The sequence below is a fragment of the Gigantopelta aegis genome, chromosome 7 (assembly GCF_016097555.1).
Source record: "Gigantopelta aegis isolate Gae_Host chromosome 7, Gae_host_genome, whole genome shotgun sequence".
NCBI lineage: Eukaryota > Metazoa > Mollusca > Gastropoda > Neomphalida > Peltospiridae > Gigantopelta > Gigantopelta aegis.
Window position 1 is genome coordinate 18,623,484 of NC_054705.1, and position 16,757 is coordinate 18,640,240.

The window sequence follows — 16,757 nt, forward strand, 5'->3', positions numbered from 1 at the left end:
TTTAAGACAACATACATATGTAGTGAAAACGGATTTAGGTTGTATCGAAAATAAGTTGTGTGAAATTGTTTTTCTTTAATAATTAATGTTTTACTATATGAGATATAGTTTTGTTTATTTGGAAATAATTTTGGTATGGTCATTTAGTATAATGGCTGGCCAAGGCAAAATTCTGATGTTATGCTGCTGTAAGAAGTGAACCGTAGCCCGAGCTGTGTGTGGTCTGGCGTGCAAAAAAAGGCACTATATGGGGTCTGAGGACCTGATCAATGTAATGCTGAGCTGTAATACCATTACCCCTTCCCGGACCAATATTCTGGAAGAAAACTGGGCAAAGTCTTTGATTCAGGCCAATTGCAGCCCATATCATAACACTTGAACCACCCCATGGATCTTTTTCCATCACACACTGATCATCATAACGATGTCCACGTCTGCTCCATATTCGAACTCTTCCATCAGCATGGGATATGCAAACCTGAGTTTTATCTGTAAAGATCACATGTCTCCACTGCTGATAACGCCAATTCCGGTGAAATATGGCCCACTGTAAACGGTTTTGTCGGTGCTGCTGAGTCAAACTGGGACGACGGGCAGGACGATGACAACTGAGAGTGTTTATACGGAGTCTACGTCTAACTGTGTCACCATTGACGAAGCGATGAATATGTCTGTCCTGTCGTTGGGTGGTGACACAAGGACGGCCACTTTGTGGAAGGTCAGCAGTACTGTTGGTGGTGACAAAACGATCTTGCAGACGATAAATGGTTGTGATGTGAACATTAAAATCATTGGCAATATTACTAACGCTTTCACCTGCCCGTAGGCGTCCGCTTGCTTGTTCCCGCTGCTGTGAGGTAAGTCTTGGCATATTCGTACACATAAATATTGGTGAATAAATGTTTAAAATTGAGTATTTTTAGACCCTATAATGTCATGAACAAAGCATACTTTTTAGAGAGAGAGAGAGAGAGAGAGAGAGAGGGAGAGAGTTTATTACCAGAGTGTTTTTCAGTATCGTTAATATCATATATTATCGCATAATACAATTTTTATTCCTAATATATGATGTTGACGATACCGAAATACACGAGGGTAATAATCTCTTTATCATATAAGCTCAAGCTTAATACAATGTGTTTTTTAAACTTACACGCAACTTTAATTCCAGTCCGCCATTACTAGATATTCAAATGACGTAAGAATACGTGGAGCGGTGTATTTTTGAATGGAAATAACGTCAAACTCGAATGACGTCATTTTGGATGTCTGTGACGGTACATGCTCTTAATTTCTTTTCGCCTGTACTGTAGCGATATTAATTGTTTTAGAGGGCCGTGTGCAGTTCCAAATGCACTTAGCCCAGGTGGGCACCTTGTTACGTAATACCTTTGCGCGACGGTCATCGAGATGTACGCCTAATACACACCCAGCCCAGGTAATACCTCTGCGAGTGCGGTTTCGACGACCGTGATTTTGGCGACTGGCGACAGAATGTCTGGTCATCTAAGAAAATATACCGACTCTGGGAGAGGTGGAAATATCAGATGATAGGTGAGGTACCGCGTTGTGCTCCCAGGCGATATTCGCTGTCTCTGAGAGTTTTGAATAAATAGCTGGGTTCTAGAGATATCGAGGGGAAACATAAGGAAGGCTCCAGGAGATCGCTGTCCGTCCGGACTGGTAATTATATATTTTCTGCTCTGTGTATAACCTTGATGTGATTGATGTGACTTTAAATATTTTAATACTGTATTATACCAATATTATTTAGACGGTGCTGCCGGTCATCTGACGCAGTAGGCTCACTGCTCTAATATATATAAAAAGCTTAACCAGTCATCCTAGAGGACCTAGGTAAACTGTAGGTTAGTGTCTTTATTGTGATAGGTGCCAGTATTAAGTCTGTATTACAAGGTTATTGAATGAGTAGTTAGGGTTAATTAAAAATTAACCAGTTAGGAATAGAGTTGTAATTCCTTTATTAATTAAGTTCTCCTGGCAGCGTTTCTCCATTATCACACGTGTGTGTGTTAGCGTTTCTCAATTACCACACGTGTGGGTGTTGTGTCACGGTGAAGTGATTAGCATATTGTATAAACTAGACACCTAGAGATTAACTAATTAAGTGATCAGTTCTGGGTTGTGATTATTTGTTGTTGTTAATTAACTACTGCGGCAGTACATTTGTCAGCGTAGGTTAATACAGATTCCAAAGTGTATTGTGTTTTTGTTGTGTTTTCTAGTGAACTAAACGTGCTATAATAATATATACTTTATATAAGATCTTATCTCCGATCATACCTAGAGACGAGCCACCAGGGTATAACCGCCCGTTACAGAGATATCTACTAGATATACAGTTAGGAGAGATATTTGGACAATCGTATTTCATTCAGTTACGGGTATTATAGGATCCCCGTGACAATGTCCTTACTACCAAATAAAGTTATGCCTAACGTTTTTTGTTTTCTGAACTCTGGACAGCTTTCAGTGTCAAATTGCCATTGAAATGTATTTTATTTGATGACTGTGAATACATACATCAATCATGGAGTGTCACGTACGTTTGCTTAAATGTCAATAAACCTAGTGCTAAGACATCGACTAATTTACATCTAATTTGAAAAGTCATCAAATTCTTAAAGTATGTGTTCTGAAAATAATCACATACTTTGATTGCACTGAAAATGTAAGATATTATATGATATATATATATATATATATATATATATATATATATATATATATATATATATATATATATATATATATTGTGGCCGCGTCCCAAGGATATCAACAATGTCCAGAGAATATAAATAACATCCACAGATGACACAGCCGAAGTGTACCAGTTTTCAGAGTTATAAATTTATTTAAAAGTTACTAGTAAATGAAAATAAAGTTAACATTCACAGGTAAGTTTCCAACATATAGATTGATAGATCTCTTCCTTTCAGATATAGTTATATTAAACCAGTGAGGACTGCATCTCCAATAAATGTAAACAGCTTGCAGTTGCTTATAAATATTGCTTCCATAAAGCAAGTTAATTAAATAAAGATGGTAAGTTAATAAAATTTGACTTTAAAAATATAAGTTAAACTTAATCCAGTGTCAATTTAAATGTATGCAATGTAATAAAGTTGAAAAGTTCGACAAGGGGACATGTCTTTAATGTTTGCTTGTCAGACCGTGAACCAGTGAGAGAACAAGCGTTGACGCCCACTGACGTCCGCCTTTTATACTTTTTCTTAAGTACCACGTGACGTCATAACAGCCAATCAGAAATTACGTCACGCTAGGAAGAGATCTACCTTTACAAAATAAATATCATTTCATTTAATAATTACGTTATGCACACAATTGCTCAATAAATAAAGTATTTGCTTTTTGGTCCAGATTCCGTTTGCAATTTACAGTTTGTAAATGCACACTCTAGATCCTAAAAAACTCCACTTTTATCAATTCGTCAGTTCAGCCCATAGCAAAAGCATTACAAACTTGAAATAATTAATATTAGAAATTTCTAAAGTGCACAGACATAAAACTAACATTTCTTAATTGCTTTTTTAGTCTAAAATTAGCGTAAAACAATTTCACAGAAAAAGCCTTTAGAATATTTATGAAAAAACTAACATTATTGACCAGGCACAGAAACACGCTATTGTGCATTGCAAATACATTGGGAATTCAAGCTAATAATACAAACAAATTATAATGTGCATAAATACGTGACTATCACTACACAATTGCGTTTTTGGTCTAATTTCAATAGAAAATAGTTTTAATGAAAAAGTCTTTGGGAATATTGTAAAAACGGCATTATTTAATAGGCACAAAAAGACGCTATGGTGCATTGCAAATACATTGGGAATTCAAGCTAATAATACAAACAAATTCTAATGTACATAAACACGCACTATCACTACACAATTGCTTTTTTGGTCTAATTTCAATATAAAATAGTTTTAATGAAAAAGCCTTTGGGGGTTATTATAAAAACAACATTTTTATACTGTTGTTTACAAACATTGTGTACCGATATATCAGACCTTAGCAACCTGTTTGCGTAAACAGGTTCTCAGCGTACAAAGATATAGTTCCTAAAAGCACTAATATTACAGTAATCAGTTTTACAGTTATTATCTCAATTAATTAATAAAATGATTTGCCATAATTTACAAACAATATTAGGATATGTTTAACTAAGAAAATAGCTAATCGATCGTACAAGTTTTGGAGGAAAATAAACTTTACTGAAGGGCAAGGTCAATTCCGTCAGCCATGTTAAAACAGTCAATCAGACGGAAATTTATCCCAGGTTTATTTATGAGCCCATGGGATGTTTTCAGTGTGTAAGTACACACACTTTGCAATTATGGAAATATTTACGTCAATAATATTAATGTCAACGTTGTGTCATAGTTTTTATATGCACAGGAATTTGGGAATTAAATAAAGTCGAAGACCGCAAGACCAAAACACGGACGTCAAGCATTAAATTAACACATTTAGCGATCGTAATATACTAATATCACATAAATAAATTACGGCAACTAATTACAAACATAGTTTCATACACTATAAACATATTATTTTGAAATACAACTAAATGTAGATCGCATTGTGCATACAAACGATCGCTAATAACTGGTTACACAATTTTGTTTTTGTCTTTAGGCCAAGAGAATGAAAATTATAGATTTGCGTCCGAACAATTTTAAAAACACATGAGGTTTTTTTTCATTATTCATTATTTTTATTGATCTATTATTTCCATAGTAGAACCAAGTCCAAATAAGGTCTTTGACATGTTTGAAGGTGGAATTAAAAATTATTGAATTTTTTTAATTTCATTTTAATTGAGCTCTAACTAGCTAGCTAGGGCCTATATGATTCAGTGTCTCCTTTGGATTGGTGGATCAAGGTAGTCCTCACACTGAGGATAGGTATCTGCTTCGTCTTCGACACCATGGAAGATTACCTACCGCATGAAATCAGCGGGAAATCGGCAAAGGCGCCGTGCAAGAGCCGAAGTTTTCCATTGGTCTATTCGATGCGCTGAAACAGAAGGACCAATCACACCGTTCGACACATCAAGAGTTCGGCAGTTTTCGTCAATGTTTGGAATATACTGCTTCCTACTTGAGGATTCAATGCTCTACTGGGCTACACTTCAGAATTAAGGGGCGTAGGCCGGGGGAGGGGGGTTCGGATGCGCCCCCCCCCCCACCCCACCCCCCGCTGAAGCAAATGGTCCGCTTTCAGAACTAAAATATACAGGTTTATACATATGGAGTTTCTGGTGGTGCAAAAATAAAATAGAAAAGGTCCACTTGGTTCATATTCGACCCCCCCCCCCCCCCCCCCCCCACCCCCCCCCCCCCCCCCCCCCCCCCCCCCCCCCCCCCCCCCCCCCCCCCCCCCCCCCCCCCCCCCGGTCCAGCTCACGTTACGCCCCTGGATTGTATGACGGAGATGGCAGTTTTGGCGCGAAGGACCTCGTAGACATTACCAGTATTGACGATTTGGAACTTGAATTTGTGTGATGATCATTAAGTGCCTTATTTGTGCAATTAATGAATTTTTTTGCATATAATGAAAGTTTTCAGCGTCACCTTTCACGGTATGCGGGCGGTGGAAGCAGCTCTATAACTTTCATTATCATGGCCTTAGTGCGCGACACGACATTTTGAAAAAATATAATAATAAAACTACTACCAACAGTTCAGTTATTTAATAATTACATGTTTCGGCATATTGCCTTTTTCAAATTAACAATAAGATGACGTAACGTCATCCTGACGTCATTCTCATCCTGACGTCATTGAGACAAACAGATTATTTTTTATACACTCTCATTTCCATTATTGTAATATTGTTTTATCAATTTGTACAGGATCTGCGTAGATACAACAGTAGTCTAAAAACAGCAGGTTAATGCATTGAAAAGTAGCCGTCAAAACAGACATTAGACCACTAACTGAACATATTGAAATTTTAAAGAACAATGTCACATTTTAAATAGAAAAAGGTAATAAGTGTATAAATGCATTTTATAGCAATTTTGTTAAATTACTATAAAGACAAGATTATTTAATTAATTATGGAACATGGAAACACAAAGTAATGTCACTGTACTACATTGGATATTTATAACGTTACTGAATGCCTAAGATGTGTTTACATGAAATATAACGTTATCATTAAGTCCATGTGGCGTTTTGGTTCTCAGTTCGTGTATCCAAAAAGTTTCTCTAACTAGTCGATGAAATATATATATATATATGTGTGTGTGTGTGTGTGTGTGTGTGTGTGTGTGTGTGTGTGTGTTATTACCAGTGTTTTTCGGTATCGTCAATATCATATATTAGGAATACAAATTGTATTATTTTTACATTATTTTTATTTCTAATATATGATACTGACGATACCGAAATACACGAGGGTAATAGTCTCTTTATCATATAATCTCAAGCTGTCATCAACGCTTTTTCGGGGGAAATTATGAAGATAATGTCCAACATTAACTATTATACATTTCTAGTAATATTATTAAAATCAGTTGACATTTCAACATGAAATTACACACATATACGAAGAGAAGAAGATCCACTTATGTAATTATAGCATTTTGTTGTCATTTATATTATTTATGTTACCATGGCCATAGCTGCAAATTTCAATGTACCATATTTTCATTAATAATTATGAAAACTTTAATTTAAAACTGATATGTTTCTTTTAATTTAAGTCTATGATGTGATTTATTGACCATACTGCTTGATGTAAAGAAACAAATATGTAGACAGCCAATGTTTTTTTCCGAAAAATAGGGTCAAACGCGCACTCGGCCGTCAAATCTTTTTTGTAAATTATGAACATAATATTCAACATTAACTATTATACAATTCTTGTAATATTATTAAAATCACTTGACATTTTAACATGAAATTAAACACACTTATACTAAGAATATCCACCTACGTAATACTAACATTTTGTAGGCAGTTATATTATTTGTGTTACCATGGCAATAGCTGCAAATTTCAATATACCATTTTGTTTCATTAATAATTATGAAAACCTTAATTTAAAACTAATATTTTTCTTTTAATTTAAGTCTGTGCTGTGACTTAATGGCCATACTGCTTGATTTAAAGAAAAATAGGGTTAAATGCACCTTTGCTATTTGGTGTGTGCATGCAACTTTTGGGTTACAAGGTCAAAAGTAAAGGACACCAGTAATCAATAATTTTTGGGGTACTTAAAAACTCCAAATAGATCATAACTGCCGCTACTAGGTGGTTATGAGTTTAGAATCTTTTAAAATTGGACACTGCATTTCATTTACAAACTTTAAACAGCAGCTCTCTTACTATAATCGTTCTAAAAATTATTAAAACGTATCCATTAATTCCCAAGATTTTAGGGTACATAGTTTTACCCTCCATACCCTATGGCAGAGACCCTGGACACTGATATTAGAATAATAGAAATAGTAAAAAGGATTTTATGCATTGCAGTAATTTATTGTGACACAACATACTTGCAATAGTGCTTCACACGGGCACAATTGTAAAAAATAAAATAAAATGTCCATGTCCAAAATGTTTTAAAACCAAAGAAACAAACAACAACATGTGATCTCTAATTAAGTATGTATGCATAATGTGCATCCAGTCTTGAACACTTATGTATGATACAAAATGGATCTAAACGGTCACCTGAGTAAATCGTCGTTTTGTTTTTGTTTTATCTTTGCTGCGTGTGCGGACGTTCCGTCCCTTTTGTGACTAAACTGTGACCCCTTCCGGTGACTTGTGTTTGTCGTCAATGAACGGCCTCGGTGCCGTCGTGGTTAGGCCATCGGTCTACAGGCTGGTAGGTACTGGGTTCGGATCCCAGTCGAGGCATGGGATTTTTAATCCAGATACCGACTCCAAACCCTGAATGAGTGTTCCGCAAGGCTCAATGGGTAGGTGTAAACCACTTGCACCGACCAGTGATCCATAACTGGTTCAACAAAGGCCATGGTTTGTGCTATCCTGCCTGTGGGAAGCACAAATAAAAGATCCCTTACTGCTAATCGGAGAGAGTAGCCCATGTAGTGGCGACATCGGGTTTCCTCTCAAAATCTGTGTGGTCCTTAACCATATGTCTGACGCCATATAACCGTAAATAAAATGTGTTGAGTGCTTTGTTAAATAAAACATTTCTTTCTTTATATATATATATATATATATATATATATATATATATATATATATATATATATATATATAATGGTATATTATGACAAATTTGTACAGATAAAAGAAACTGCTACCAAAAAACAAGAAACAATAACAAACAATAGCACGCACCATTTAACGGGTCATTTCAAACAAACGATGTACAACAACAATTTAGCAAATATTTGTATATGTTTTTGACCAAAATGTCAACAATTATTTTAGAAAACGATTTTTAAATGAAAACAATGCAAAGTGACGTCAGGAAACGGGATAATTTATGGGATAAGGATAGATTGATAATTAAAACTCGAGTGTTAATAATTTAGGGGACGGGTATTACTTTAATAGCTGAAATCAACCTAATTCGTTGTAATTGTATTTGTGTGTTATTTTGTGGCAAGTGTAAATAACGTTGATGTTTTAGTTAATAATTAGTTATCATTGTAGTAAACAGCTACCTTGAAAGCCAGATCAGATATATCGATTCTGGGGATCTAATTAACGGCCCGTTACAGAATTTGGGGGCTCGTCCGGGATTTTCTGACTGCAACATGGTTGAAGGTAGTTATCTTTCAGATGAAATGATTAGTTTTGAAAATGTAAATCTTGAGGAGAAAGTTTTACTAAAAGGTAGTGCAGGTGTTGAAAGAAAAGTTGGATTTGAAGTACAGGGGCAGAGTTTTCAACTTAAAGGTTTTCAACTTAAAGTCGTGCTGACTAATATGGAACAGGATGTAAGAAATCAGGTTGGGCTTGTTACGGCTGGAGTTGGTTCTGATGGGATTGGAGTTAGGTCCGCTGAGTTTGAGGGTGAGCCAAGTATGGCAGGAATGAAAAACGCCTTTAGGGTATTCTCCTTAAAAAGTCTCATTTGTTCAGTTCTATTTATAGAAACGTTTCTGCTAACATACAATAAATAATGAAACAAACAAATAAAATAATGAATAAAACCCCCAATGTCTTTAATTTCTTAGGCTATAATGTCAGATAGTTTACATGTAGGTACGAGTGGGTGTTGATGAGAGTAAGAATACCGAGAGGTAGGCTTCCGTAGTCGATACATTAAGCCTATAGTCTGGACATGGTAGTTTTTCGCTGTACAAAGATTTAATAGCTTAACGCTTTGACATAGATCAGTGAGAGTAATTGCATTTCATGAAGTACAATTCTGTAGTAGATCACAATTTTTGCAGGTATGAACACAGACAAATAATAATCCGATTTATCTTACCGTCATCCGTTGAAACCAAGCGACCTCTATTTGGCACGTGTCTTGTCTCTAGAAATAAATATCAAAGAAAACATATTCAGTATATAAAAGTGCAGAAAACAAACAGAGATTAATTAACTCAAGCAGATCATATACGAAATGTTTATTTAAAGAAAATGCAGGTCATAAATACAAAGCAGAAAAACAAACGCGCGATCTGAAATTAAATGACCCAAAATCATTTTATAAATTATTAAAACCAATAACTGTGAATAATAACTTCCCATCACTAAACGAACTTAGCAACTTTTTTGTAAAAGTAAATGAAGGAGATTCTACGGATAATGATATAAATCAAGATACAAATTTTGAAACTTTCGAATTAGACAATGACGCTCTAGATAAACCGATTGAAGAAAGAGAAGTTAAAAATGCAATAAAACAGCTTAAAAATGGAAAAGCTTCCGGAATTGATAATATTACAAATGTGTACATTAAATCTACTGCGGACAAAATGTTGCCAATATATACAAACCTATTCAGTGTTATGCTAGATATCAGTATTTTCCCAAATGAATGGCTGATAGGAATGATTAAGCCAATCTTTAAAAATAAACGAAGCCGTTCTATGCCAGAAAATTATAGGCCAATAACGTTATTATGCTGTAGCTCAAAACTATTTACAACGATCCTAAATAAGCGACTAAATGACTATCTAGAAGAAAATAATATCTTAACTGAAGCCGAGACTGTCTTTGGAAAAGGCTACTCCACAAGCGACCATCTGTTTAATATATATTCTTTAATCGAAATTTTAAAAGGAAGAAAAAAGAAATTATTCTGTGCGTTTATTGATTTCCAAAAGGCATTTGATACGATATCAAGAAGCTTCCTTTGGCAAAAATTATTAAACTATAACATAAATGGCAAATTCCTTGGAATTATGAAAAAATGTATCAAGGTATGAAATCTTGTATCAGTGTAAATAACGAATGCTCACAATTATTTTCTTGCAATACCGGAGTCCGCCAAGGTGAAAATTTGTCGCCTGTCCTATTTTTACTTTATTTAAATGACTTAGAAAAGCACATACTAAATTCTAACTGCTCAGGGGTAGCCACCGCTACAGATGACCGCGATTGCTTTCTAGACATTGGTATCCACTTACTTTGTCCCCTATACGCCGACGATACTGCACTACTAGCAACCAATGTTCAGGATTTGCAAAAAACAAAACAATCTAAATTTCTTTTAGAATATTGCAAAAAAGGGAAACTTAAAGTAAACAGTGAAAAAACTAAAATAATAATATTTAATGGAAATGCAAATGAATATAAGAAAAGGTTTATTCTCGAAGACAAGTCTCTTCAAAATGTTAAAGAATACAAATATTTAAGTTTAAAGTTACATTCTCTGGTTAACATATTATAACATCATGTACAAATGTGAAATACAAGCTCAAATGCACTTTAAAAAAAATCGTGTGTGTTTGCTATGAACGGATATCGTCAAACGTATACGTTTGATTCGTCGCCTGTGCCGCCATAGCTCAGCAAAGCACAAACGACAGCCTGTTGTCAGTTTCAGTTAACACGTGCGTTTGCCGATTTCAAATTGTAGGGTTCGTCTCAAAAAATTAAAAGAGAAATCTTGCGCTGTACGAAGAACGTTGAGGATACGGTTTGATCTTGACAACGTATTATCGACAGTCGTACCTTCCTATTTCAGAATTGATATTTTATGAAGTGTTAGTAGAACTTTCAAAGTTTAGTTTGTATACTAGTAACACATTAATCATGTATATATTTCTTAAAATAAAATATACTAAAGTAGACACTGAACGTTTTCACTTCTTAATTTTACGTGTTAAAATCGACAAATTCAATTTTATTTTTTTTCGTTTAGAAAGGGTAAAGTTGTGCGTGTGTGTGTGTGTGTGTGTGTGTGTGTGTGTGTGTGTGTTTAACGACATCAGCGATAAAGCATATTGATTTAATAATCATCCGACCCCATACAACCGTAAATAAAACATATCCTATCCTTCCTTCCATCTGCTGTTGAATGTCTAACATTTGGTAATTTTGACATATAATTTTAGAGAGGAATCAGGTGCATGTGCAGTGGGGAAGGTATTGGAGGTGGAAACCCTTACTTGTCCAAGCTTAAAATAATTGAAATGTATTTCACAATCTATAACCCCAACCCCGCTGAAATCCCTGCACACGTGCCTTGGAAACCCGCTACATTTTTTTTAGCATGGGATTGTTTATATGTACCATCCCACAGACATGATATTACATACCATGGGGATCTATCCTAGACTGACCGCGCATTTCCAAAAACACCTTTATAGGTCTAAGTAATGAATAAAAATAACATAGTCTTGAAAAAATTTACGTAAATCGAACACAGTACCCTCTTCCTCTACCCTTAGAGCGTTACGTAATTAGTAACACCCTCTTACATGTAACTCGTATGCCAACAGCTGGCAAATCCCCCACTCACCGACCCCGGAAAGGCGTTGTACCATACCTCTATGGATATAAATATGTTTTGGAGATATGAGACGACCCCTCAATCAAAACAGTTAAATTTGTTCAAAAATTGCGAAATCTCACGTGATCTCTTGTTGGGGAATTCTATACTTGTGATAAGCCAATGAAAACCGAGATCGGTACGAGCCCGTCAAAAGTGTTCCACTTTCAACATCATGGCTTTGTTTTTGACCTGGATAAGCCAGCGTAGTGAAACCAATGCGGAGTGCGGCGTCATATATGCACCAAACGTATTGGATTTTCTGTTCTATATGCTTAAATAACAACAATATTCCAGGGAATGTAGTTTTAACGTTCACTAAGCAAAACAAATTTACAATAACAAAACAATGTTTAATTCAGCGTGCAACTAAAGCAATATATTATGTTTTATCTAAAGCCAATGATAATAATTTGTCAATTGATTGCAAGCTTAAATTATTTGATTCAATTGTCCGCCCAATACTTTTGTATGGCTGTGAAATCTGGGGATACGAAAATGTGGACATAATAGAAAATATTCATATAGATTTTCTTAGACGATTATTGCCGGTACAAAAGTGTAAGCCTACTTTTATGTTATATGGGGAACTTGGTAGAACGCCACTAAAACTAGTTATAGATCAAATAATTATAGGATTTTGGGCACGTATAGTTAAAGGTAAATCTACAAAAATCTCTAATTTAATTCTTAATTATATCATAAAAGACTCTATTGCAAACGGGCACCGCTATAACTGGCTAGAAAATTTAATACATCTGTTAAATAACCTATGCATGTCCGATATTTGTATGTCAAAAAATTTCCCATCCGTAAAAATACTAACTGAACATGTTAAACGAAGGCAATTAGACCAGTATCTACATAAATGGCATAACATCGAATCTACATCCAAAGGCAAAACATATTCTATTTTTAAACAAACTTTAAATTTGGAAACATACTTTATTAAATAACCCGAAAGATTGTGGACCAACCTTTTGAAATTCAGAACATGTAATCATTATTTACCCATAAAACAGGACGCTGGAATAGCATCCCAGTCGAAAATAGATTATGTACATTGTGCGAAGAAAATGATATTGGAGATGAATATCACTACTTATGTAAATATAATTATTTTATGAATACACGCAAAAGGTTTATAAAGCCATATATTATTATGAAAAAACCTAGCACACTTAAATTCAAAGAACTTTTTAATTATAATAGCATAAACACTCTCCGTAAAATATCAAAATTAATCTCTGAAATTACAAGTAAATTTAGTAAACCATAGATAAACATCTTCAATATTATTTTATACTTTTAAAAGTACTTACTTATAAAAATCTCTCTGCTTTATTTAAATGTTCTGTCACCATGTGTCTTCATTTTTAAAATGTGTATATAGCTATTTTGAATTATGTCTGTATATATTCTATGAAGAACTCCTGTTGTCATCTTGTCACTGTAAATAACTATTATAAAATATGTCCTCATATGCTGTAGTTTGACGATGTAGACAGACTAATTACTATATGGACCGTTCTTTTGTTGTTGAATTTGCACCCGAAGTCCGGAATACAAGGCATCCGGTTTCGACAGAATTATTTTTCTTAATAATAGATTAACGGTAGCTGAACGGGACTTTAAAACCGGTTATGTACCGGTTTACACATAATGCCGGTTTGGACAGTCCATTGTGTGTGCGCGCGCGCATGTGTGCGTCTACAAACGTTGTGTGTGTGTGTGCGTGTGTGAGTGTACACACACATACACGCACGCACAAAAAGTTTGTATTTAATTATGAAATACTGACCCCATATTTTTTATCGATCTAGGCTTGGTACCCTCCACTGGCGTAGGCAGGATTTTATATTGGGATTGGGGGGGGGGGGGGGGGGGGGGGGGGTGCATCCCACACTATATATATACATGTGTCTCTATGATTTTATAAAATTTAATAGTTTTAAAAATAAGTTTGATGGGGGTGGGAGCGAGTTCCCGTGGACCTCCTCCTCCCTACGCCACTGCAGGGGCGGCGCATGGCCGTACCACTTTCAAAAGAGGCACTTTTGTAGGTTATATTTGTTGTATCTGTGAAAATGTCCTTCTCAATTGAATTTGAAACAAGAGTCTGACAACCTTGAGCCGTACCACTGTATTTTACACTGCCGCCCCTGCTCTGGTACCCTCCCCGCCCCCTCCCCCTCACCCTTTTTAGCTCTAGGTTACCTAGCTCCTGCTCGTCGTGGTTTCATGTTTGCTATATCATTCGCAATTGTATAACGTGACGGCGGGGATACAGACTTGGAAGAAATATGTTTAAAAAAAATAGGTGTCATATTTATCGACCACCTTAACTAATTGTGGTAATCCCCAGGGATGAAGTGGTCACTGCAGATCCTATCCCATCGTGATGGTCCTTTCCATTACGCACGGGTTCGGTTTAAGAACCACTTCCATGCAAACCCGGTGATTGCCGGTTTGTTTAAAGTTCGGAAAAACTGCTGCTTTGATACATCCTAACACTAAACAATGGTTCACCATATTTTACATTTGAAAACTATCACAAAAAGAATATTCCATTCATACAATTCAATTCAGAGAATAAAATGTTCGCGTTTTAAAAATACACGTGTTACACCTGTGAATCACGCTAACATATTATGCCGGTCTTGGAGTCGATAGGCGTTTTGGCAAGCGATGGGGAAAACGCGACTTTTTATTGCGAATATGTTAAAAACGAGTATTTGTTTTAAAATTTATTTTATTAATACTTCAAGGTAGATACCAAACATAGGGAATTACGTTTTTGATAAACACTGACCTTTAAAAAAACACACAAAAAACACACAAAAACAACAACCGACCATCCACGATAACCAAGTGATAATTTTCTTTTCTTTTTGGACTACGTGATTTGTGAGTTCTGTGATTTTAGATGAGACAGTCAACTTAATCAATAGTATTACAGAATTATTTACAGTAATTTTCCCCAGCAATACGATGACACGGGTCATAATCCACTACCTGTTAGTAACACGAGTACCCACATTTTCTCCATACCATTAAACAAAGACTAATATTAGGAGATGTCACAACAAAATACTGCGCCCGTTTGTACCGTATTATTGAATAATATACCAATATATTTGTTGATATTAAGCAATAATGTGCATTAAATATCGTTGATTTTGCATACCAGTCCTATGGTCTTCCCCAATCATCCCTTCAATACAGCAAAGTAAGAGAAGACAACCACTGGTGAAGAGTTCTCTCATCTTTTTCACTCTGTCTTGTACTGAAATAAAGGTAAACTGTTGACACCAAAGTGCATTGTTTGATCATCGACTATTAGCTACAGTAGTCACAATAAGTTACGGGCCAACAACAACAACGGTAACAACAACAATAAAAAAACAACAACAACAACAACAGCAGCAATAAAATAGCAACCACAGCAACAGCAACAACACCAACACCAAAAATAAAAACAGCAACAACAACAAGAGCAATAATAACAACAACAACAGCAGCAGCAACAACAATAAAAACAACAGCAACGATAACAACATAAACAACAACAACAATAATAATAATAATAACAACAACAAACAATAAAATCAACAACAACAACAACTGAAAAACTACTTACCTTCACGATAAAAATCAGGTTAAAGATGCATCAGTGAAAACGTGGAGAGGAAAACAAGAGGCTATTAGACAAAGCACCACTCTATTTCATTGCTCCACTATATATGGAGACAACGTGTTCTATCGATTATATATGGAAATACGACAACTCAGACACCTGTTGCAATATTTCATTTTAAAATATTCAATGAGGTGTTTCAAGTATGTATTTTAATATACAGCATAATAAGGTTATTGGCCTATAATTTTCTGGCATAGAACGGCTTCGTTTATTTTTAAAGATTGGCTTAATCATTCCTATCAGCCATTCATTTGAGAAAATATTGATATCTAGCACAACATTAAATAGGTTTGTGTATATTGGCAACATTTGTAATATTATCAATTCCGGAAGCTTTTCCATTTTTAAGCTGTTTTATTGCATTTTAACTTCTCTTTCTTCAATCGGTTTATCTAGAGCGTCATTGTCTAATTCCAAAGTTTCAGTAATAAAAAGAAATAAAAAACTAAAATACATTTACTCTCATTTAGTGTCAAAATCAGCTGTTTGTGATTAACGTGTTGATCACGTGATTTCGTACATTACTATAAACACATACAATAATTAATGGACACACTATTAGGGTCCATTACAATATATATATATATATATATATATATATATATATATAAATGTAGAGAGAGAGAGAGAGAGAGAGAGAGAGAGAGAGAGAGAGAGAGAGAGAGAGAGAGAGAGAGAGAGAGAGAGAGAGGAGGAGGAGGATACTCCCCGAGTGTCTTGTGATATCACACTAATTTATTTATCAGTAATGTGGGCTGATTGTCCCTATATTTGATAGCGGAAGACTCGTTAACTAGCAGAACGGCAGTGGCGTGGCGTCACTAATGACAGGTTTAGCACTGAAACAAACACAGTGACGTAACAAACTATTGTTAAGATTATAAGAAGCAAATTATAGTGTCAGCGAATATATCATCCATTACTTTAATTTTTTAAAAATAAAGTTTATTGACCCCAGAAAACAAATATAGTAGTGCCAGGGTTAGGGCCCTGGTATCGCTACTTTACAATCATATAATAATTTTAAAAATTGTATATATATATATCGCATTAATCAAACAGTAATAATGGA

General features: G+C 35.1%; 1 protein-coding gene across 2 annotated transcripts in view; it reads right to left on the reverse strand.

Moving 5' to 3' along the window:
* LOC121377618 overlaps positions 1-15,745 on the reverse strand; it is a 33,655-nt gene extending 17,910 nt beyond the window's left edge. Inside the window, exons 1-3 of one of the 2 annotated variants that reach the window (XM_041505681.1) lie at positions 15,626-15,745; positions 15,173-15,271; positions 9,472-9,519 (exon numbers count right to left, since the gene is read on the reverse strand). In XM_041505681.1, coding sequence (XP_041361615.1) covers positions 9,472-9,519; positions 15,173-15,251 — 127 coding nt within the window. In that variant the 5' untranslated portion in view covers positions 15,252-15,271; positions 15,626-15,745. The remainder of the gene's footprint in view (positions 1-9,471; positions 9,520-15,172; positions 15,272-15,625) is intronic. The other variant, XM_041505682.1, reaches the window with a different exon arrangement.
* Positions 15,746-16,757: the final 1,012 nt, after the last annotated feature.